Below are 25,203 nucleotides of genomic sequence, written 5' to 3' on the forward strand. Positions count from 1 at the left end.
GTGACAGGTGGAGTGGACTCTGGCAAACGTTATATGGACTCGTACCTCGTCTGCCCTCGCCCGCTCGATCTTGGAGTGGAACTCGTCCACGGACTGGTGCAGTCCGCGGTGGCTGCCCAGCTGAGACTCCACGGTGGGCAGGTCGGAGCCCCACTCCCCCTGGTCCACCCTCCTCTGGTTCTCCTCCACCCAGGCCAGCAGGTCCTGGACGTAGCGAAGGGTCACCTCGTCCAGCTCCGGACGCACCCTCTGGGGGGCCTGCTGCAGGATCTGGGCCATGTGGGTGGGGCTCTGGCTCATGTGGGTGGGGCTCTGGCTCATGGTCATCAAGGGCACCTGGGCCACGGTCACACCGGACTTCAGGCGCAGGTTGTACTCGCTGCGCACGTTCACCAGGCGCTCGTGGAGGCGGTACACTCTGGGGGAGGGGGAGGGGGAGGGGGAGGGGGAGGGGGGGGCACAAGGAAGTGTCTCGCTATATTATAAAAAATATAAAAGTTTAAAAAATATAAAGCCATAACCCATAACTTTGAAAGCCATAAGCCATAACACATCATAGACATAACATAAACGTTTCTAAGACGAGGACAATATATTGATATTTTCCATTTTGATACTGTTGTTTTAACTTGTTAACAATTCCATTGTTTGGTAATTTCTTGTTTAGTTACACTAAGTCAGACTCTCCATAAACAGAAAGCTTGACGGAGGTATAATACTATTATTAGGTCTCTCTTGAAGGAGAGATGTTATCTCACTGAGACTAGCGGAGGCTGGTGGAGGCAGAAATTGAAAAGATGGTGGAGTGGTAGAGTAGAGCAGAGTAATATAGAGGGTGCATCCCAATAGTCTGTCCTCTATTCCTTACATCCTCTCTCCTCACTTCCTTCTCAAAAAAGCATTGGAGCAGAACATCAAGCAGAAGGGGAGGAGCCTTAGATCTTCTCCAATGCCTTTTGAGATGGAAGCGAGGAAGAAGAAGGATGGAAGGATCGACACTGCTGACAACTGTCAATCGGCAGAAATGACGTCCGCCTTTATTATGCTCTAGGCAAGGGGTCGGTGACAGACGGCAACCCTGAAGCGATTAGGGTTACAGTGCCTTGCTCAAGGACACCTTGAAATGAGGCCAGCCGGGGTTTCGAACCGCCGACCTTGCAATCGTTAGATGCCGGCTCTACCTCCTGAGCCACTGCTGCCCGCCCCTGTACTAACCTGCGGTACATCTGCTCGGCCTGCAGGTGGCGCCCATCCTTCAGCAGCTGCACGTCGTTGAAGAGATACCGGATCATCCCCTCAGCCTTGTCCAGATCCATCTCTACCTCCGCGGTGTGCTGGGCTGGCTTCCCTGAGCTCATCAAACGCACGTCCTGGAAATACAGATTAAGATTAAGATTAAGATCACTGTGGTCCATTATAAAGAGGTAACATATTTTCTTGTCTTGGCAGACCCCCCTCGAGATACACACACATAGTTTGAATGGGAAAGTGTGTCCAAACTTTTGACTAGTACTGTACACACACACTGTAGATGAACAGTGGAATACCATGACAAAATGACCTTGTGGATGACTGTGACATGGTATGTTGGACAGAATGAGGGCATCTTAAATCAGAGAACTGAACACAAACTGCTGACATCATAATGTAATGTCAGCCACCAGTAGAAAAAAAACATACTGTATATTAGATATAAATAGTGTGGCTAATGGGCCTAAATCATTGACAAGCCATCAGAGACAAGCCTAACTGTGTATTGTGTAAGTGGCTGTTCACACTGGCTAGTTGGGCCACATGTCATCACATGTCAATTTCACGGCCTATGTTAGCCAATAGGAGGTTGGGTATTGAATGACAGGTGAGCTACAGTTGTTTGTTTGTTTTTTGATATGTTTTTTAGGGTATTTCTACTTTCTTGGGATAGAGACAGTAGAGATTGACAGGACGGATGGGTGACAGAGAGGAGTGATGACATGCAGGAAAGATCGATCGCCGGAATCGAACCTGGGACCCTGCAGTTACGTGGCATGGCGTGAGCTTAGAATGATAAGGTTCTATCTCCGTTTAGGGAAGTTCAGAGATATTGAGCGTCAAAGTTTTTACATTCCATTATGTTTTGTGAGATGGAACCTTTGTATTTTATGAATTACTAACTCAAAAATGTCAACATTTAAAAAAAAAAAAAAACACAGGCATTAATAAACACCTAATGGATCAGATTATGTAAACAACTACATTTTGACAAAAATGGAGATAGAACCTTATAATTCTAACGTCACGATGGGCTTTAGTGAGCTACGCCACTAAGAGCTACAGTGTTTCTGTCTGACACTCACCGTCTGCAGCAGGCCCTCCACCTGGTTCAGCTGCTCCTCACACACTCCAGACTCCATCTGGACTTTACTGACGATCCTCTGCAGACGCTCCAGCCTGCAGGCAGGGGAGGGGGAGGGGAGGTCAGAGGTCAACAAAGCAGATCAGACACGTCTGACAGTTTCTTAGGCCCTGTTCAAATACTTTCCAAAATTCCTTCCTTCCTTCCCTCCTAATTTGCTTGAGGAAATAACTGATTTAATGTGATTGTTGTGGTCAAAGCAAGCTTGTGATTCCATTGCCTACAGAAGTCATGTCATGTTAAAAAATCTGCCTTCATCTAGCATGACGACTGCCAATGGCCCCAGACATGAACATAGATTACTTTCTGCTGCTATGACTAGTGGATAGAGGAGTCACTTACTTAGTCAAACGTATTGATTCTAAGTTGCTTTGGAATAAGGCGTCTGCTAAATGGCAAAACAGTAATGTAAATGTAATGTCTGTGGTTTCTTCTTCAAGGAGGAGAAGAATATTCAAACAGGACCCAGCTGTAACTCAGCAGTGAGCTTCGGGCTTTGTGTGATGATGTAAAGAGATAACTCAAAGACGATAAATAATCAGGACTGACATCACTTCTAGAAGCGTTTCAATTCAAACACAACACTGAACGCCTGCATACAGAACAGCCATACATTTCTACAGTACAGTACAGTAATTGACACACTCACTCCCTCTCCTGGTGAAGCAAGTACTTTAAGCTGTAGCCATAATTGAGAAAGGCCATGACGAAAGATGATGCTGAAGAGGAGGAGTAGAGGACGTTTCTCTCTGACTAACAGGATTTTCTGACGAAGACTGCTTGTCCTCCCAAGGGGTTGCTGTGAGGATGTGTGGTGTTGTAATGATATGTGGTGCCGTGTGGTGAACGGTGAGATGAGTCAGAGACCACAGCAGCTCCCCTGACCGCTGCTTACTTACTCAGGGAGGACCTGTGGTCTTGTGACAAGGGGGAAGGGGGGGCAACCCTTCCCAAAAGTTACGCCCTGATTTTTTGTGATTCGGAGAAGGTAGTTTAATAATAACTAGCTTAGGATGCAAAATAATCGTGTTATTGCACGTTTTGGAGCTCTTTGCCATGGCGATGGGAGCATCCGCGGTTTTTCAGTGAGTCATCTTGTCATCGGCCAGCCTCCACCTCACAACGCAGACTCAGTTTCTCTCCCATAAAACTGGAGCTATCATTATAAATGATCACAGAGCCTTGTGTGTGCACTTTCGCATTTGTGTTTGATGTCCTGCGGCGGTGTACAGTAAAGTAATTTCTCATAAATTATGAACATTTCAGATTTTGCTTCAGGAAAAACAAAAAGCATGTGACAGAGAGTAACTGTGTTTCAACAGTCGTCTGTGTTGCAATACAAAAACATAATAAATATGAGGTAAATATGAAGATAATGTATTTCATCTACAGTCACAAAAATACTTTTGAAATGTGTTGTTGTATACTGTCGTCCAATCTGGTAAGAGATCTCAATGTCAATCAACGACGAAGGTATAAACTGAAACCCCATTAGCTGAGAGGTGCGCCTGTGTGGCTCAGTGGGCAGAGCAGCCACGAAGAATTTAGGCTATTTTGAGAGCAAAGGGAGGCCCTACCCAGTATTAGTATAGTGTTCCTAATAAAGTGTTCAGTGAGTGTGTAGGACTCACCTCTCAAACTCTGTCCTGAGGAGACGCTCTCTCTCCAGGATGGCCACGTGCAGGCGGCCCCAGTCCTTCTCCACATCGATGGGGTGGTAACCAGGAGGCACCTTGACATGGCCTGCCTGGACAGCACCCTGCATGGGGAGACAGCCAGGGACAGTCAGTCAGGTACACCCAGCCAGAGACAAACAGTCAGGAAGGGACAGTCAGTCAGGAAGGAAGAGTCACCAAGGGACAGTCAGTCCGAGACAGTCAGTTATGTCCAAATCATTACAAACATTGATAGTACAGTACATATTCTTGTTGATGGATACATAGATTGATGGGTGGATGGATGGATAGATAGATAGCACACATCTTTATCAGGAGTTCGGTCACCAACCTCAAAAGATTTGTAGATGTGTTTGGAGCGATTCTTGTCCGCCTCCTTCGCAGGCAGCTCTGTCTCCTTGAACTTTAGAAACTGGCGCCACAGAACCTACAGATTTAAAACACGAGCCGGATGATGAATCTCCAAAGCTTTTCAATCCAAAAACTACAGTAAATGTATGTTTGAATACCGGTATTCATATATCCTGGGGGAAGAAATACAGTACTATAGAAACATTTTATCACCAGTAACCCCCAGTTGCCGACCAGAGCCTGTCTCAGTGTAGGAGTGCTGATCTGGATCAGGTGCCACATCTCTCCATATCATCTGATTCCAAAGGCAAAAGCCCCCCCCCCCCCCACACACACACACACACACACACACATCAGGACCCTGAGAGTCACCTCAATCTCCTCATAGCTGGTGGGGAACTTCCTCTCCTCAAACACGATCACATGGTGTCTGATCCACTGGAGCAGCATGGTGACCAGCTCATAGTACTCCTGCCAGCGCAGCTCCAGCTCCTGAGGGACAGACAGACAGACAGGCAGACAGACAGGCAGGCAGGCAGGCAGACAGACAGACAGGCAGACAGACAGGCAGACAGACAGACAGACAGGCAGACAGACAGGCAGACAGACAGACAGACAGACAGACAGACAGACAGACAGGCAGACAGACAGACAAGAGAGAGTTAACTCTGATTGATTGAAAGTACATATAAATATCAAATCCCACTCAAATCACAGAAGATGAAAACTCCCCCATATAATCACAGTTAACTTCTGGCAGTGCGCCCTCTAGGGATATATAACTCTATGGAGTATAACTCTATGGTGGACACTCACATTGGCTTTCACCCCATCCTGAACATCAGGTACCCTGGGCATGACATCATAGAGGGAGGAGACGTATGTGATGATGGACTTCTCGTCTGGGTGTGGCACGTCCACATCTACAACACAGGGAAGAAGAGACAATGAATCAAAGGTCACACATCAGCGGAGGCTGGTGGAGGTAGAAATCAGTGGACGGGAACTTGAATTAATTGTAGAAAAGTAGAGCCAGCACATACATCTCATGACTGGCGTCATTGTAATGCACGGAACGGAATGAGGAATTGTATCAAACGGGGTGGGTAGTGGCGGCCTGGCCATGAGTTCATGAGTTCAAATCCCACCTGGGAACACCACCGTTAGTGTGCCCCTGAGTAAGGCACTCAGCCCTAAATTACTCCAGGGACACTGTCCCTGTAATCTCTAATGGTAAGTCGCTTTGGATAAAAGCATCTGCTAAATGGTAAAAATGTAAACACACGTGTTTGATACCGTCCCTCATTTCATTCCGTGCATTACAATGAGCCTGTCCTCCTCCAGCCTGTTACACACGGTGTACAACTGCTGAATGGTGTGTAAAACCGCTGAGTAAGTATGCGACGCAAACACACATCAGACATCCAATCGTAGCGTCGATAAGACTCATCGAACAGATTCAAGCTCCTCCTCCAACTCTTAGTGGACGTCCGTCCAGAGAGGTGTTCTTAAGGCCAATGCACACGGCGTGCGATTTTGTCGCACGACAACATTCGATTCTCAATTCACACCAATGAATGAATGAACGTGAATGGAGAATCGAATGTTGTCGTGCGACAATATCGCATCGCATCGCCGTGTGCATTGACTCATTGGGTCTCATTCAAAACAATGGAATCGAATTCGGCGGTGCGACAAAATCGCACGCCGTGTGCATTGGCCTTTACCCTCTGGGTCAAGAAGCCGGGTGACGCCCAGGTCTCTCTCCGCCACGGTGAAGGCTTGCTCCAGGTTCTCCAGGTTGGATCCTCTGTACACCTTGGTCATGTCGATCAGAGTGGGCCTGCAAGAGAGAGAGAGAAACAAGGTTGTGGAACAAGGTTGTGGGTTCGATTCCCGACTCGGGGAGAGAGAAGAAGAGAACAAGGTTGTGGGTTCGATCCCCGACTCGGGGAGAGAGAAGAAGGTTCGATTCCCGGCTCCATTGCATTCTCCTCTCTCTAGTCTCTAGTCTGTTTCCCTGTCTGAATGTCTGCCCCGCTGGTCTAGCAGTCGTGCAAATGAACTACTCCCTGCAAGGTTGTGGGTTTGATTCCCAACGTGACCATGTTCTCCTCTGTGCTGCCTGCCTAGCAGTCTCTAGTCTGTCTCAATCTATCATAAAAAAATAAAATAATATCGATATCTTTAATGGTGGCCGACATTTAATGATGTTAGACATTTGTGTTGATAACTACACTACTGTTGATATCCAGAGCAATCAAGACTACACGTCTACAGCCGCCATTCTGTCCAAGCATAAAAAAAACACCAAAGGAGGAAGAAATTGCACTCTTCTTACATTTTTTAAAATAAACATAAACACTCCAGAAGTGTACCATACCATCACAGTGTCTGCTGTAACAGTCAGAATAGATTGAGATAATGTGGGACAAAATATCAACCTATTATACCTGTATTATACCTGTATTACACCATCCACCTATCATACCTGTATTATACCATCCACCTATTATATCTTGATTATACCTGTATTATACCATCAACCTATGATACCTGTATCCCTCCCTTGATATTCATGTAGTGTTGTAAATAATTAGATGTAATACGAATCCTCATTGAGTCCAGTTATAATCCCATAATTACATAGTCCTGGAACCTATGGCCATCGTACTGTACTGAATACAAAAGTGAATCAACCAGCGAAGTCATCCCTTTGATTCAGCTGCTCACCCCTGTAGGCTGTTCAGTTTGAACATCCCAGCTGACATGCCATCTGAAGGGAATGTAAGCTGAGACAGGGCATGCAAAGACAAGAGTCCTCAAGAACAAAACGTCTAGGTAGAAATTCCCCTCTCATTTTATACACAGAGAGAATAGGGCTTCTCCGTGCCCACTGCCAAGGTGGTAATTCGAGGAAAACAGCATGCAGATACAAGCTTCAGCGTCTCTGAATGAACACATGGCATAGTATATCTCCCAAGGGAAGAGAAGAAGAAGAAGAAGAAAGAAGAAGAAGAAGAAGAAGAAAGAAGAAGAAGAAGAAGAAAGAAGAAGAAGAAGAAGAAAGAAGAAGAAGAAGAAGAAGAAAGAAGAAGAAGAAGAAAGAAGAAGAAGAAGAAGAAGAAAGAAGAAGAAGAAGAAGAAGAAAGAAGAAGAAAGAAGAAGAAGAAGAAGAAGAAGAAGAAGAAAGAAGAAGAAGAAGAAGAACAAGAAGAAGAAGGAGGAGGAGGAGGAGGAGGAGGAGGAGGAGGTGAAGAAGAAGAAGAAGAAGAAGAAGAAGACTGCATAACATTCTGTATCGGCTGACCTTTCCTATTAGATAACCTCTCTAAAACCTAGAAACAACCCAACACAAAGCATGCCATCCCAAAGCTTGGAAAGAGAATTTCTAGCTATGAAGTGTGCACGTTATATTCAGCCTTGCATATCCATCCTACCATTCAAGACCACCACCACCGCTGTTTTATAAAACGACAACGTACACTTGCACGACTCTCTGGACATAGTAGTCACCGTGTCCTCTCGGGGGATCCTTCTCCACATAGCAGGCCTGTCGGTAGGAGAGTCTATCCCTGCTGAGGTGCACGAAACGTGGGTCGGAGGGCAACCCCGGAGACCCTGGAGACGACCCCCCCTCCCCGCTCTGGGAGCCTCTGCTGGAGTCGAAGGAGGACCTCTCGGCGGGTACGTCGTCACAGAGCATGACCACACGGTCCTCCAGGTCGCTGACAGAGCCCTGCGTGCTGCTGGACGAACTGTTCAAACGCTTCCTGGATCGGAACTTTCTCCTGAAGCTGTGAATCATGGTGGCGACGGCGATGTGGGGGGGCAACTCTCCAAGTATCACGGTTTGACGGGGTCCCCTTCTTTTTTTATGATGTGAGTTCCCCCCTTCACTGTTTTTGGTCTTTATCTCTTACCATTTGCAAATCCACCGTATGGAGTTTTTTTCTTTTTTCAAGACACGCTCCACCAAACACAATCTCTGCAATCTCAAAGCGTCCGGTCACTCTTCAGTTCAGTTGCTCAACGAGTATCCAAACGCCAACCAATCTTTCGTAGCTAGACAACGCACAAGCCTTGAACGCTGACGACCACAGAATAACTCTCTCATACATTCGCCTTGATCAGTGAATTATCTGCGAGCCATGTTGCTCTGTAGCCCGACGTCTGCCTCTCTGTCCGTCTCTGGGGCTGTGTGGAGGCTCTGTAGCAGACACCCCTGAGACGCACCTGAGAAAGTGGGGCGTACCTGTTGGGCGTGCCTGTGATTCGCTGCTACATGCTAAGCTTCTAAAATTGCACACCCTCTGGGCATCCTATTTAAAATTCCATGAGACACACCTCCTCAGTGTGTGTGTGTGTGTGTGTGTGTGTGTGTGTGTGTGTGTGTGTGTGTGTGTGTGTGTGTGTGTGTGTGTGTGTGTGCGTGTGTGTGTGTGTGTGTGTGTGTGTGTGCGTGCGTGCGTGCATCCGTGCATGTGTGTGTCTGTGCCAATATGAAAAGTCTGTTGTCAAAATGTATCTTCTGACCTGTCTTATGATGGAGGAATTATTTGTATTGCCAAGTATATTAGCACATACAGGAAATTGGCTTGGTGTGCAGGTACTAAGCCAAAATCAACATTTAATGTGGTGACTGAGTACAGCTGTACAGTATGTGCTTTTCAACATGGACATGATGGGTGATGATACTGTAGCTGCAGTATGACTGTGGAGTAGTGGTGGCCTAGTGGATAGTGAATTGATAGACTGGTGATCAGAAGGTTCAAATCCCACCTGGGAACACCACTACTAGTGTGCCCTTGAGTAAGGCACTTAGCCCTAAGTTACTCCAAGGAGACTGTCCCTGCTATCTCTAATTGTAAGTCGCTTTGGATATACATCTGGATATACCAGCTAAATGGTTAAAATGTCAAATGTAAAAAAGAAAACGAAAAAGTGAATGATCAATAACAACAAGATTGAGATCTAGAGTACAGCTCCCAATTGAAAGCACTGATGAAAATGATTGAATTATTATTATTAAATTAAATTACTTTTAAATTAAATGTGTAATGTTTGACTGAACCTGACTGATGATGGGTTGTCTGGTTGTCCTAACAGGTCAGCAATACTGCTGTGTGACAGAAGAGATGAATTCCACATTCCTTTCTCTGTACGTTCAGTATCAAACATAAATGTAAAGCGAAGGGGTACAAGAATGCAAGTCCAGACAAGCACAGCTAACAACAAACTGGTTAAAAAGCATAGCTTAGAAATTGCTTTAAAGAATGTCTTAAAAAGACTCAATTATAGGGTTTCAATAAATTTGAAATTAAGTGCATCAAATGCCTGTGCTCACTTGGTACTCCACTCCCATCACTGTCACCATCAATCTCCCTTGGGTCTCACGTCAAAGCACACCCCCTGGTTATATTTTAGTACTTTAAAGTGTCTCACCTGTGTTTGTGTCTCACCTATGTTTGTGTCTCACCTGTGTTTGTGTCTCATCTGTGTTTGTGTCTCACCTGTGTTTGTGTATGACAGCGTTGAAGAGCTTGCCGTCCCTCCAGCTGGTGGTGAAGTTGTCGCAGCGCATCCCGTGGTATCCCTCCACCATGCGCTGAGACCACAGCAGCAGCTTCTCCTTCGCCGTCATGTTGTCCGACTGGCCGTTCACCTGGATGTCCGAGATCTGGTAGGGGGGAGACAGGGGGGCGATGAGATATGGGTGTTGGTGTGACATGAAATATGAATTCATGGAAGGGACCTTGTATTCATTGAAGTAAGGGCCCATACATCAATAAAGGAATGTAATGGAGCATTTGTGTTTGTAGGCCCTACTTTAGGTAGTAGAAATCGGATGACATTGTGGCTCATTGTAATGCATGGGACAGAATGAGGAATTCTATTCAATGCATTACAGTGAGCCTGTCCTCCGATTTCTACCTCCACCAGACCTCCCCTGACTTCAACTTCTACTGACTTATACTTTATTCAGCCCTGCTGCATCTCATTAAAGAACATGCATTTTCCTAGGTTTGGAAATAAAATGGGATTATGGGTCCCAGGCCCGAGTTCTAGTTCAAAGGCACATCCGGTATTGGATGGGAACTTTGCGTGCTTTCCTACAGTTATTACTGATGGATCTATATTTAAAAGGCAGGAAAGTATTTTTCCAGTAAGCCAGTTGACCAGGCTTTAACTGATTCACATACTAAACCCTAATAAACAACACAACACAACAAAGACACAACACAACAAAGAACATAAAACTCATTCCAGACTGCTTCCACTGCTTTGCAAAAACAAGAAAGTAGCTTTTTATTTGAGCCGGGTGCAGAATCAAACTCGTTCATCAGTAAAAAAAAGAACTGTCTACATAGCATGTTATGAATTTGAAAAGGTGTGGCCCTGATCAAAATCCTCAATAAGGTACTCTTCCAGGCGCGACTAAATGCTGGAGTGGATCTGCCAAAAGATGCCCTCGGGCAGATTCCTCAATAAACAAGCTGTAAACTCAAAGCTATGAGTCACAGCAACAGCATCTCTCTGCAGCCTGAGTGAGAGATCATCTGGTGAGAGATGGGAGTCCAGCTTCAGCAGTACTGAGGTAATGTAGCCTGTTAACCATCCGTCGGTAGGCCATAGCGCCATATGCGTATTGTCTTACCCTGTACATGCTTTCTATGTTCCTATGTTTACGTAGGTAGTCATGTGTTACATCCTCTCAAAGCTATGATTATTACGCTTTGAGCCAAATAATCCGTCTCAAGGGACAATCACAACAGCAGGCACAATTAACGTCGCTGTTTGACCACCAACAAACACACTACATTGACAAATTTGATAAAACTCACCAATGAAGCCTTATAGTTGACCACCGATCGATAACAGTTTAAAAAATTTATTTAATTGAAAATGGAAAAAAAACACCAACCCCAGGCATTTTCTCCAAATGGTTCAAGAACAGCTTTCAATTTAATGGAATGGTAGGGGGTTAAGGTAAATGTGTGAAAACAGTGTGTTTACAAGAGTTTACTAGTGTTTACAACTGTATTACTAATTAGATGCTCTGGTGAGAGAAGGGAGTACAGGTACAGCAGTCCTGAGGTAACTTAAGGTAAATAGTATACGTGTGTTTTCTTTAAAAAATAAAAATAAAAAAATAAATAAAAATGTGTTGACAATTGTATTACTGATTAGATGCTGTGGTGAGAGACGTGATGACAACAGCCTCGACAGGAGGCTTCAGCAGTACTAAGATAACTTAAGGTAAATAGTAGTGTGTTTACTAGTGTTTTCCACTGTATCACTGCTTGTTTCGGTTGGTGTGCGTAGACCTAGCAACACTAGGGTTTAGGGCTTGATTCCCCACCGGGACCGTATGCAAAACATGAACATGTTCGCTTTCGCTAAAAGTGTCCTCAAATCTAACCACCACAAAACAAAACAAAACGAATAGAAAGATGATGCAGAAATGGCAGTCGCTTTCAGTCATAAGACACTTTATACTGCGAAAACACTAGAACAAACAGGCCTTTATGAACAATCTGATGGCGTTTACATTTTTTGGGCGGTGATGAGTCACACACAGGGGTTCTAATGTTACCTTGAGGCTTACTTAAAGGAGAGGGAACGGTTGAGGGTGGAAAAATCTGGACACGGTCTTAGTAACCCCCCTTTCCCTGTAGAGGGGGAACCCCAACCCCCCCCACTGCTATTTGCCTACGCACGGCGTGACTCACACACCACATGGAAACAGAACCTCCACCCTCTCGCTTCCATGGAAACCGACCCTCCACCCTCTCACTTCGCTTTTATGAGAATCCAGAGAGATTCCAGCTTCCTTTCACATCGCCGAGCAGCGTCGTTATCTGATTGGTCACCTGAGAGACGGTTAACTGCTAACCGCTGAGGGAGCTCAAAGGAAAACTGCCTTTTGTTTACAATGAATCACTCCCATGTGCCATTGCATTAGATTAGATTGCCATGACTTTGTTTTGAACAGAAGATTGCTGCCAGATGAGTAAATGCTCCTGTGTGAGATCAAGTCAGTTCTGGCTTCAGCTAGTGCGTTGAGTGCCACATCCTGGTTTTAAACTGGAATCGTGATTTAGTTAGCACCGTCTCGGCCCAAATGCCCAGCAAGGAAACAAACACAGAGGCTGTAGGTTTGAGAGCGCTCATGGACAGCATCCAAGCAAAGACCAAAAGAACAGTCAGGGTAGAAAATAGTGGGACTGGTAATTAGTTGTACTGGTAAATAGTGGTACTGGTAAATAGTGGTACTGGTAAATAGTGGTACTGGTAAATAGTGGCACTGGTAAATAGTGGTACTGGTAAATAGTGGCACTGGTAAATAGTGGTACTGGTAAATAGTGGTACTGGTAAATAGTGGCACTGGTAAATAGTGGTACTGGTAAATGGTGGTACTGGTCAATAGTGGGACTGGTAAATAGTCGTACTGGTAAATGGTGGTACTGGTAAATGGTGGCACTGGTAAATGGTGGCACTGGTAAATGGTGGCACTGGTAAATGGTGTCACTCACTGCCCCCTGCCACGCCTGCATCTCTTTCCTGCTCTCTCTAACTCATGGGAAACACTGACTCACTCTGGAGTGGACTGGGTCCCAAATCCTAATCCCAGTTTAACCATGATGCCCATTATAGCATCAAAGAAACTCCTTGTGTTCCTATTTCTCTTTTTCCACATGAGAAAAAAAAACTCTAACCGTAACTGTTAAATGAAACACGAAACGGTCTTCCACTGAGGGAAAAAGTGTGTTCCATCCATCTCTCATGGAGTTATATATCGAGAATGAAAACCCCACATGTTCTTCAAATCAGCGTGTCGTTACTTTTTCTACCTTCAATGTTTAGTCTGAAATCCCTCAAGAGAAATGGGAATCACGTGTAGAGTCCAGGAGAGGCTGGGGGAGGATGGGCTCATTGTAATGCATGGAATGAAATAATACAATTTCTCGTTCCATTTCACGCATTGCACTAAGCCCGATTTCTACCTCCATCAGCCTCCCCCGGTTTATAGAGAGCATAAGTGGATGTTGAAAGAGGCTGATTTGTACTGATTGACGTGGACTCGTATCCGCAGTGTCAACACAAGAGACTGAAGTGGGATTAGTCAGACTGTTCTGTGGCTTTCCCCATTACTGCAGAAAGTCATAGGCATCCCATCCAAACCACATACCAAACAAGTTAAAGTATCTGGGATTAGTTATCCCTTGATCCCATTTCATACAGAAGAGTGACAAGAGGAGAGGAGAGGAGATGAGAGAGGAGGAGAGGAGAGGAGAGGAGAGAGGAGAGAGGAGAGGAGAGGAGAGGAGAGGAGAGGGGAGAGGAGAGGAGAGGAGAGGAGAGGGGAGGAGAGGAGAGGAGAAGGGAGGAGAGGAGAGGGGAGGAGAGGAGAGGAGAGGAGAGGAGAGGAGAGGAGAGGAGAGGAGAGGAGAGGAGAGGAGAGCAGAGGAGAGGAGAGGAGAGGAGAGGAGAGGAGAGGAGAGGAGAGGAGAGGAGAGGAGATGAGAGGAGATGAGAGGAGAAGAGGGGAGAGGAGAGAAGAGGGGAGAAGAGAGGAGAGAAGAGGAGAGGAGAGAAGAGCAGAGCAGAGCAGAGGGAGGTATACAGTAGGGCCATGAGTGGAGCATGAAGTAGGTGCCGTACCTGGAAGTGAAGGATGATGGTCCATATCAGCCCGAGAGTCAGTTTGGGGTTGCCATCGGCGATGTCATCATTCCTGATGTTAACCAGTTTCACCTGTCAATCACAGGGGACAATAGAACGTCAACGTCAACGCCATCTCATGAAAATTGTCCTTCAAAATCGTTCTTGGGCACATTCTACATGCCCAGTATCAGAAGTAGGAAGAACACATTACACATTCACATTAACATAGGAACTTCAAAGCAATGCAGTTTGTTGTCACATCATTGGTAATGAGATTGCCCCCCCCCCCCACTACTTCATCTACATAATTAATTGATTGATTGAGTGATTGATTGATCGACCATACTGTACCTGTCTGTGTTTGAGGAAGTCCAGGGCGATCTGTACATTCTGCAACTTGTGGAAACGCATACGGCCCTTCTCCCGTGGCTGTGAAGGAGGAGAGGAAAGAGAGGGATTTTAGAAAAGAGAGAACACCAATAGAAGGACAGGGAGGAGGAGGAGCAGGTCACATGTGTATACCTGAATACCTGAAATACATATCTGAGGACAGGCATATATTTCAATCTCGAGAACACACCTGTTTTCATGTGTAATAACACACCTGTTATCATGTGTAATAACACACCTGTTTTCATGTGTAATAACACACCTGTTTTCATGTGTAATAACACACCTGTTTTCATGTGTAATAACACACCTGTTATCATGTGTAATAACACACCTGTTTTCATGTGTAATAACACACCTGTTATCATGTGTAATAACACACCTTTAATCATGTGTAATAACACACCTGTTTTCATGTGTAATAACACACCTGTTATCATGTGTAATAACACACCTGTTATCATGTGTAATAACACACCTTTAATCATGATCAATGACAAGCAGCAGATTTGTTCTGCAAATCTCGACAATCACGGTCTCTCAATCAACCACGGTCATGTCTCTCAATGGACCACACTGGATGACACGTTGAATTTGAGATTGAACTCAAATTCAGCTACGTTTGTGGTCAGAGAGAGCACAAGTGTCAGTGACAACTAAGTCACTCATTCACTTCAATAGGATCTGACTGTGACAGAACCCCAATGGGAAGCATTGGGGAGAAATCTAGAAGCGGATCTAGAACACCATCTAGAGAATGAGTGACGATGAGAGTGTTTATTAAACCTGGCTGGATCACTACTGGAAACTTCCAACCGTCGTTGATCACATCCATTGTTTCCTCACAGGCCTATCCACACCCATGATTAATTAAATTAAATGCTTCTTCAAAACCTAAACATGATATAAGAAGCTAGACTTGGGACTAGGAGTCAAACTGTACAGTACCTACGTGAATCAATGGCTGCATTTGTAAAATCGCCCTGGAATCTGATCAGCACTCATGGAATGCCTCTTGTCCAATCAAATTACTTTATCCCTTTATGACGTTGAACCCAGTGTGCGCTACGGCACTCTCAGAGCTCATTTACAAATGCAGCCAATGACTTGTTTTTGCAGGTCAATGTGAAAACTAAATGAGATGAGGCCACTATTTGTTTTGGAACACAATCCATTCTCTCCAAGCAGATACACTTCTCAAGCCAAGCAGCAGTGTCTTTCTGGTTCACCCCCCATGTCTGCAGCACATAAACACTGTGCTAGTGAGCAGGCGACCATCGTTTCCCATCGTTGGAAGGGAAGGACGTATCTGATCCAACATCACATGCATTTGGTGTAATATCTCACAAGCTGTTCAGCCAATCACAAGCTCAGCTGCAGTACAGGTCGATCACTTATTGGCTTGCAGTGACAACAGGTAAGTCACTATAGGTGGTACCTTGTGTTTTTTCGATGCATTAGGGCAAATGACGTACGGGATGCCTGCGTTTTCCTTTCCTCAGGCTATGAACTACGCCTCTTAGAGGGAGGGCAGAGATGGAACTAGCAGATGGAACATGGAATGGTTCTAGAGATTCTAGAACTACACTAGCATTGATCAGGACTTTCAGGCACCAAGCTTAACATCACAATACTCTGACTGAACAAGACTTCAATACCACACAGCAACCACTAGAACACATAACAAGATGAGCTCACATCTCCGTCTACAGCAGGGAAGACTGGTGGAGGTGAAAATTGTAATGCATGGAATGGAACGGAATGGTATTCCTCATTCTGGGTTCCATGTATTACAATGAGCCCATCCCCCGGTTTCTACCTCCACTAGCCTCCCGTGATCTACACCACCTAAATAAACCTGAATCGAGACTTTTCTTCTCTATGTTCAATATCGTCTCTGCAAGACTCTCTTCAACAAGATGGAGGACACTGACACACAGTAGAGAGGACAAGACATGGAGTGACATCATCATCATGCACCACCGGGACCCCTGCTGGGAGTGACAGGCATGCCACGCCCCCCACGAGGAGGCCCCGCCCCCAAAGTCCAGCAGACCCACTCACCAACCGCACGTTCCTGACAAGGTCACGTTCCCTCGGCTACCACAGCAAGAGCATCGCAAGAGAAGAGGCAGAGGCAAAGGGGGACAGGTCAGGGTTCAAAGGTCAGCAAACAGGAATTAGAGAAAAGGGAAAAGCAAGGGGTCAAACAAACAAACAAGTCAAAGGTTAAAGTGCAAAATGGTTACGAGAGAGCGAGAGAAGCAAAATTATGAAATTAGTGTCCAGGCTTTATGAAATACTGCGTTAATTGCCAGAAATTGCTTCAATCAATCTGTGGTGCGCTATGGTAGGCAAAGTCCAATTGTGAGGCATTCTGTAATGATTGTGGACCCCATATGTGTACCAGTTCAACACATGCAAGGTGGTGGTGAAAACAAGTCTACATGGATGTGAATTCGACATGTTCAACTCAAGTGTTCAACGAAAGATTACGGCACTGCTAGTGAGTTGCTAAAGTCATAACTGGCTGCTGGATCACAGCAGAATGGACTGGAAAGCAACAGAAGAGAGTAGAATGGGGGGAGGGGAGTGACACATGAGGGAGGGTTTGGGAAGGAGGGAGAATGAGAGAGAGAGAGAGGGGGCGGGGGGTGGGGGTTCAGGGTTGGAGCGGAAGCGGAAGTCCCTTCCATTCACAGGTCAGAGGTCACAGGGACTCACCAGCGTCTCTCCAGAGAGCACCTCCAGCAGGGAGATGAGGTTGTGTCCATCTCGCAGGTCCTCGTAAAGGTCCGTTATATTCCGCTGCGCCTGAGGAGAGGAGGAGGAGAGGAGGAGAAGAGGAAGAGAGGAAGAGGACAATTAGCTGATTCGCTTACATTCACTGACTCAAACACCAGTATCGTTATCTGCCATTTAGTACCACAGGTGGTTACCCCCATTGTAGTGACCTGAGGTAAGTACCAGAAAGCACGGTCCCTTGTTACCATAGTTGCTACATAACATCTTAGTAAATCAGGGTTGCCAACTTTGGGTACCTGGCTGGAGTGAGATTTTGGGTAGCCGTAGTAGTTGCCTTCGGGGGAAGCATGGGTGCTCGCATGGGCGCTAGCGGAGAAATCTTTTTGCATGGGTGCTAGTGGGGACATCATTTTTCTGCAACGGGGGGGGGGGGGGGGGTTGGACTGTGGCCTGTTCATCTCTGTTGCTGTCGCAGTGTTTTGGCGTGAGAATTGTTTGGGCAGCGTGAGAGTTGGCAACCCTGAGTAAATACTGGGTAAAGAAATACCAGCTGAAACTGGGTTGTAGTATAATGGGTTACCGAGCTTTGTCATCTTGTCAATATTACATGTTTTTGTGAATGGCTCGGGCCACACTTGTGTTTGACCTCAGGTAACGTATGGTACGGTAACATCATCTCAATCACAATGTCTTTGCTGTTGTAACCATGACGAGAAAACAACAACACACAGCAAAACAATCACATCATCCTCAGATAGCTTGTGAATCTGAAGCTGCATTGCCCTGATGAATCAATGGGGTATAATATATTGTGTCGTTACAAAGTTTGTTGAACCTCATATCCTAATCAGGGGAGGCTGGTGGAGGTAGAAATCGGAGGATCTGTTTATTGTGTAATGATCATTGTAATGTTCTGTCCTCCGATTTCTCTCTCTCTCTCTGATCCTAAACCAACAGAAAACAATAGCAATGCAACTTAAAGGGATGATCCTATACACACACACACACACACACACACACACACACACACACACACAAGTGGGTGACTGCTGTGTGCCTCCTGCAGGAGCAATTAGTTCACCAATTTCGTCAAAAAAAAGATTCAAACGTACAGGTACAGTATCTGGCTGTCAGTAGTAGACAGGTACAGTATCTGGCTGTCAGTAGCAGACAGGTACAGTATCTGGCTGTCAGTAGTAGACAGGTACAGTATCTGGCTGTCAGTAGCAGACAGGTACAGTATCTTGCTGTCAGTAGTAGACAGGTACAGTATCTTGCTGTCAGTAGTAGACAGGTACAGTATCTGGCTGTCAGTAGCAGACAGGTACAGTATCTTGCTGTCAGTAGCAGACAGGTACAGTATCTTGCTGTCAGTAGCAGACAGGTACAGTATCTTGCTGTCAGTAGCAGACAGGTACAGTATCTGGCTGTCAGTAGTAGACAGGTACAGTATCTTTTAGCTGTAACCGTTTGGGCCTCAGGACCACAAATAAAGCTGCTGACTTTTGATGATTGTTGATCCTACGTAAGCCTCCAAGAAAAAAATAACACTTAAAAACATTGGCCAATAGGTTTGATGGGTTTGATGGGTTTGATGGGTTTGATGGGACAGGACTGGGCTTGGATCAGACTCTTGCTCTGCAGAGAGGCTGAGGCAGCAATTAGGAAGGCGTGGATTAAGAGAGGTAAAGAGACACAGGACCGGAGTTAGAGATTTAGGTGCCAGGGTAGAACGCCCGAGAGAGAGAGAGAGAGAGAGAGATAGAGAGAGAGAGAGAAGCTACTAAATACAAAAGCACAAAAGAGTGTGTGTGTGTGTGTGTGTATATGTGTGTGTGTGTGTGTGTGGGAGTGGGGGGAAGGGGGGGTGTCCACTCAGCATGGGCCAGCACACACAGCACCTACCTCGACTTTCCAATGCTGATGAGGAAAGGGTGGAAAGAGAGGATGAAGAATGGGAGAGGAAGAGAAAGAGAGAAAGAGCATGATGAGTAAACACAGCAGCCCTAAGCCTTCTTGTGAGGGATGGAGGGATGATGGAGGAAGAGAGAGAGAGAGGGGGAGAGAGAGAGAGAAAGAGAGAGATAGAGAGAGGGGGAGGGGGAGAGAGAGAGAAGGGAGGGGGGAGCAGAAACAAAAACATGCACATTCTTTTGATTGGCTGTTTAAGCAGGACAGAGAAAGACATCAGGACACTGTTTAGTTAGAACACAGTCCTGTGCGTACTAGCATGGCGCTACACTACCAACACTAAGATTGTGGGTTCAATTCCCGTGGGGGACCATGCATACCCAAATGTATGCACTCACTGTCAGTGGCATAACATTATATGACATTACCACTGTGAGAAACATGAACACAACAGTACAATGTTTCAATTGACTCGGACTGAACAATAGACCTCTGGCGCGCTCGACCTGTGTGTGGTGGACCAGTGTGCTGTGCTGCACCGACCCATTATACCCACGGCCCAGTTCTGAACAAGGGCCCGCTCAGCCTTGGGCCAGTTAAACCCCCCCCGGCCCCCACCCACCCAGGCCCTCTGGAAGCAGATGAGAGAGATTTCCTCACAATGGTGTAACAACTCTCGACAAAGCCACTGAGTCACCAGGCCTGTGAGGACCAGGGGGGGAGGCTGGCGGAGGTAGAAATCGGAGGATGGAGGCATGGAACGGAATGGTATGGTATGAAAACACACGTTTGCATGGAATGGGATGAAGAACGGTATGGTGGGGTTTGATACCATTCCTCTCATTCTGTTTAGGACAACGAGCCCGTCCTCTGATTTTCCACCTCAACCAGCCTCCTCCCTTCCTGAGCCAGAGGACAACCACGCCTCGGCTCCTGACACGAATCGTCGCACAGACATTCCGCACAGCTTTCGATACACTTCAGTTCACAGGCGAAAAACAAATAGGAGGAGATAGAGAGAGAGAGAGAGAGAGAGAGAGAGAGAGAGAGAGAGAGAGAGAGAGAGAGAGAGAGAGACTCCTCACTTTCACTCTCCCCACCCCCCCCCCCACCCGTCAACATTCAAATTGGTCAAATCCTGACTATTTTAGTGCTACGCTGCAGTTCCTGTTTGGCACTCTAGGGTGGAGAGTGGAGGTTTGGAGATGCGACGATCTTCTTCCCTTAACTAGAGGCGTACTGAGAGGCAGACAGAAACCTCCATGCAAATCCAACTCATGGAAAACTGCACCCTGGTCCTGCCTGCCTCTGTCTGCCCACTCCTGAGCCCCAGAAGCCAGACTGTCTGTAGGCCAGATGTGGATCTATTACCCCCCCCACCCCCGCGCCCCCTGCCCCCCGCCCCCCGCCATGCCCAGAGCTCCAGCTAGCTCCTTCTCCTCCTTGGACTAAAGCGAGACCAGATGTCTGTGAGTCATGATCACACACTCACGTACCACAAATAGCATGTGTGTGTGTGTGTGTGTGTGTGTGTGTGTGTTGCATTGTGCTGTCTGGGGACTGAACAACAACCACGTAGGAGGGATGTTTCTTCAATTAGCTGTAGACCAATGACACAGCAGGGTTACCAGGGTTACCAGGGTTACCCTACATGCAGATGCGGTTGGTCGTCTAAGGACAGAGGACATCCTCTGACTTGACTATTGTTGCACATCGAGTGTAACTGCCGGGGTTTGAACCAGGGGACCTCCTGCATCGATGCCACAGACTTAGACCATTATATACCAAGAGGACATCCTCGTGGTGTGAGGGCTACGTCTACGCTTATAATTCGCAAGCAGGGCTACCTCATCACGAGAGCGTGATTCCGAATCACCTCCGCTAGAAGAGCGATAGCCCTAATAGCCTACACTTAACCAAAAATATTCAAGCTGTGAAAATGGCAGCTCTCGTTCGGTTTTATGATCCACTGGCTGAACAAACGACCAATGAAAACCAGCTACAGCAATTTAGACATGTAGCATTTATATACAAGCAGAACCCAAGAAAACCACCGAAAAATACAAAAGCATAAGAATTCAGTGACAGTTGGACAAAACAACATTTGAACATTTGTTTTCCGTCTTATTACGTGACGTTTTAAAAGCAGCTGCCATGTCATTGGCTGGGGCCTGAGGGAAAGGACGGCAGCAAATTATTTGCAGCAATCAAATAAACGTTTCTGTGCGTGGTTAATAGAAGCCTTTTGAAAGGCTTTTGGACAACATTCGCCAGGGGGCAGAAAGAGCTCGCATCAACAGAATTCATTAGTGGAGGCTGGTGTGGGTAGAAATCAGAGGACTGGTTCATTTTAATGCATGGAATGGAATGAGGACTGGTATTAAACACTTGCGTTTGATACCGTTTCTTATTCCATTCCGTGTGTTCGTCGTCCTCCGATTTCTACCTCCACCAGCCTCCCCTGGACCACATACCCTAAGACCAGTACATGCTGACTGTGCCTCATAATAAAAACATTCATTTGTGGCCACTAGCAGTAAACCATTCCTCTAACTTACAGTAGTTATAATGTACTGTAGTTACAGTATGTTGATGCTTTCCCTGCCTTTACTTTTTGGCAGTATCACCAACTGCTGTTTTGACCATCTAATTCACCAATCAAATAAGCAAACCTAATGGGGTTAAGTCATTTAGCTGTGATTTTATCCGTTGACTGAGATTACAATGAGATTACAATTGGACCGAAACACTTTATCTGCTATGTGACGCAATGAATGACTTAGTCTCAGCTGTGTTCCCAATGGAGCTGTCTGAGTTAGGAACCTCAATAAAAAATTAGGTACTTGAATGAGAGGATCACACTGCACTTCAATGAGCTGAATCTCCTTCGCTGTGTTCTGTGGGATGGGAACGCCCTGTCAGTGTGTTGGGGTTGACATCGGTTAGGGATGACTTTTGTGGTAGGTTAGGGATGAGGATACAAGCACCGGAATGGAATTGATGGAACGGAATAAGGAATAGTACCAACATGTGTTTGATACCATTCCTCAGTCTGTTCCGCGTATTACATTGAGCCAGTCCTCCGATTTCTCCCCCCACCCGCCTTCCCTGTTGGTACTGCAGGTGTTTGTGGCTGCGGCCTTACCTTCATCAAGTGCTTGTTGACCCATTTTGTGAAGGTCTTTTTCTGTACCCGGTCCCGTTCATCTGTGGGAGAGAGAGAGAGAGAGAGAGAGAGAGAGAGAGAGAGAGAGAGAGAGAGAGAGAGAGAGAGAGAGAGAGAGAGAGAGAGAGAGAGAGATGGTCATTATCTGATGTAACAGCAGCATGATGATCTCTGTGGACAACCTCAACTTAGGAACTCAGACAAACACTGGTCTTTGATAGAATAATGGCCTATAGCCTTTGTTCTAATCTATGGGAATCACCAAAAGCAGGGGAGGCTGGTGGAGGTAGAAATCGGAGGACTGGCTCGTTGGGATGCAGGGAATGGAATGAGGAATGGTATCAAACACTGCTCATTCTGTTCCATGCATTACAATCAGATTTCAACCTCCACCAGCCTCCACTGGTCTACACAGACAGCACAGTGATCTATATCTCTGATCACAAGAACAGTATCTCCACAGTGAATGAACATGTTCCACCCTGCAGTGCTGTCTGCTGTCCCAGCTTTGTGGGTGATTTCATAGTGCGATTATTGTTAACCAAGGGGTCTTGTCAACACCTGTCTGAATGTGGGGAAGAGTGGAGAACTCTGTCCTGTATCACATTCAAGATCAACCACCGAAATGATGTTGTGTTGTGCAATGTTTTCCTCAGTAACAACCAAGCCTGGCGACAAAGAACCAACCAACTGCCATGGCCAACTCTCACTTCCCCTCACCAGTATGATTCTGTACAGGGAAAGTGACTAGGTGGTATCTTACAATAGACAGAATCCAAATCTATAATTCGACAATTGGGCAATACTGACCTAAAATAGGCTTACGGGGAACTGGCAATGAGAGAGAGAGAGAGAGAGAGAGAGAGAGAGAGAGAGAGAGAGAGAGAGAGAGAGAGATGAGATGGTAACATTCAAAATTACCATGACAACTGATTGTCAAAAAAGGATGATACTGTATGACAACTCCTTTTTACGACTTAAGCCTGGATTGGAAGCCTTTAACTCCTTCACTAGCAACCTATGACATGACTAGGTTTGACTTCCTCCTGAGGATAAGCTCCGGGATGAGAGCAGATCTGGTGAAACAGACAGGATGAAGAGGACAATGGCAGTCAGAGAGACAGACAGACAGACAGACAGACAGACAGACAGAGGATGTGCCCATAGTGAACAAACCACCTAACTGTATGTGACTGTGGCTGGCATCGCCTGTGACTCATACTCACCAGGGGAGGCTGGTGGAAGTAGAAATCAGAGGATGGGCTCATTGTGATTTCTACTTCCACCAGCCTTCCCTGGGATTTTCCCAAAGTAAAAAAGCCACCTTACTTAAACAGTTTTTTTTGTATTGTATACTTATTTCATTTGTGTGTTCTCTGTAAACAGGGCCCTCCTGTTTCTAGGAGTCAGGTTTCCCTATAAAAAATAAAGCTTACAAAGAGTAATACTTCCATAAGCTGAAAGTGAGGAACCACAACACTACCTACTTCTAACGGTGTCATATTAATGCAGAGCCCTCTCTGCCCTCTAAGGGTATATTACCATGACAATTCCTCTTAGATTACACCACAATACAGCAACATAGTGCCCTCCACCAACATAACACACACACAAACACACACACACACGCACACACACAGTTTTTTTGGTATGTTGTTATGCGTGTCTATAACAACAGGCTGTTAACCTAATTTTCTACTCTCTTTTTTCATCCCTGACCTGCATTTGAGTCCTCCGTCTCCGTACTACAGCCTTTACAGCACATGTCATAGTGATTAAAGGACGATTAAGAAATTATTGTGTTCAGAGATAATTAGACACCATACGATATCATAACAGAAGAAGGCTTTAGAAGGCTTTGTAGTCTGTTCAATAATTCAGACTATGCCACTGCCAAACAGATGAAGATAATACATCTCTTCAGGCTACACCTTAACTGTCCCTCCTGAAAAAGAAAATCTTCCTTCTTTTAGCACTATGACTGCCAATGGCCCCCTGGCCTGAGTATGGCTTACTTTTTCCTGCTATGACTGGTGGATAGATGATTGACTCATTTAATGTAAATGGCAAACATGTACAATTTTAAATAATAGCCTACTACAGTATCTACAAGCAAAGAGAAAACAAACGCTTGACTTGTTTTGAACCGCTAATAAAAGGTCCACCTGGCTGTGGAACTGTTTACTGGTGTTGAGCCTGGGAGGCTGACCCACTGACACTATCATTCACCATGATGACATGTTCTCTACAGTGTGGGTGTGGACGAGTGGGGGGACCCCATCTGCTCCTCTATGACCTGACACACTGACGGAGGTCAGAGGGCGAAGGTCAGAGGGTTCCAGACACTCAACATTCCAATCCCTGAGACATTCCAGTAAAGAATCGTCATAATGGGAAATTAGGAACTTCAGCCCATTGATCCTGTTTTGGGTTGAAATGATCATATCTTGTTAGTAGTCTCCAGTGCTTTAGCTCTGTGAAATGAATATACCGTAACTTTTCATAGACAAAGACACTAAAACAAAGGTTAGAGGTGAATTCAGAAGATATCCAGATGCCTCACAAACCCTTTATTCTTTGTACTGTTTCAACCACGCTTGTAATTCAAAGATAAGGGCAGCATGACTTCACTTAAAAATAAATGCAATAGACAGATCAATACGTCATGTCACATAAATATCATGCTCTGCAGAATGTTGTATTGTTTATTACAGTTGATCCGCCCACTCCTTTCAAATGGCTGTCCAAAATTACAAATTACAAAGTTTGGAATGGCACTTTTCTTAGCCAATAAGCCAATAACCCAGTGACACATTAAAGGGGTGTGGCCCTGTGCACTGGACACTATCAGAGGACACTGCTGGATATGTACTTCTTCACAACTTCAAACTGATTAATCA

The 25,203-nt window shown here is 45.7% G+C and overlaps 1 protein-coding gene across 1 annotated transcript in view; it reads right to left on the minus strand.

The window, feature by feature from the left end:
* Window positions 1–25,203, minus strand: part of LOC308153386 (plectin-like) — a gene marked incomplete at both ends in the record, with an annotated part of 134,017 nt that overhangs the window by 22,083 nt on the left and 86,731 nt on the right. The window contains 15 exons of the mRNA XM_080526512.1: window positions 46–418; window positions 1,216–1,370; window positions 2,337–2,430; window positions 4,027–4,154; window positions 4,403–4,498; window positions 4,795–4,914; window positions 5,239–5,345; window positions 6,150–6,265; window positions 9,936–10,102; window positions 14,089–14,181; window positions 14,443–14,520; window positions 16,546–16,581; window positions 17,206–17,295; window positions 19,132–19,146; window positions 22,283–22,344. Of these exons, the coding sequence (XP_080382638.1) occupies window positions 46–418; window positions 1,216–1,370; window positions 2,337–2,430; window positions 4,027–4,154; window positions 4,403–4,498; window positions 4,795–4,914; window positions 5,239–5,345; window positions 6,150–6,265; window positions 9,936–10,102; window positions 14,089–14,181; window positions 14,443–14,520; window positions 16,546–16,581; window positions 17,206–17,295; window positions 19,132–19,146; window positions 22,283–22,344 (1,730 nt within the window). The remainder of the gene's footprint in view (window positions 1–45; window positions 419–1,215; window positions 1,371–2,336; window positions 2,431–4,026; window positions 4,155–4,402; window positions 4,499–4,794; window positions 4,915–5,238; window positions 5,346–6,149; window positions 6,266–9,935; window positions 10,103–14,088; window positions 14,182–14,442; window positions 14,521–16,545; window positions 16,582–17,205; window positions 17,296–19,131; window positions 19,147–22,282; window positions 22,345–25,203) is intronic.

This window comes from Nansenia antarctica (assembly GCF_963989245.1).
Source record: "Nansenia antarctica genome assembly, chromosome: 3".
In the NCBI taxonomy this organism is placed as follows: Eukaryota; Metazoa; Chordata; class Actinopteri; order Argentiniformes; family Microstomatidae; genus Nansenia; species Nansenia antarctica.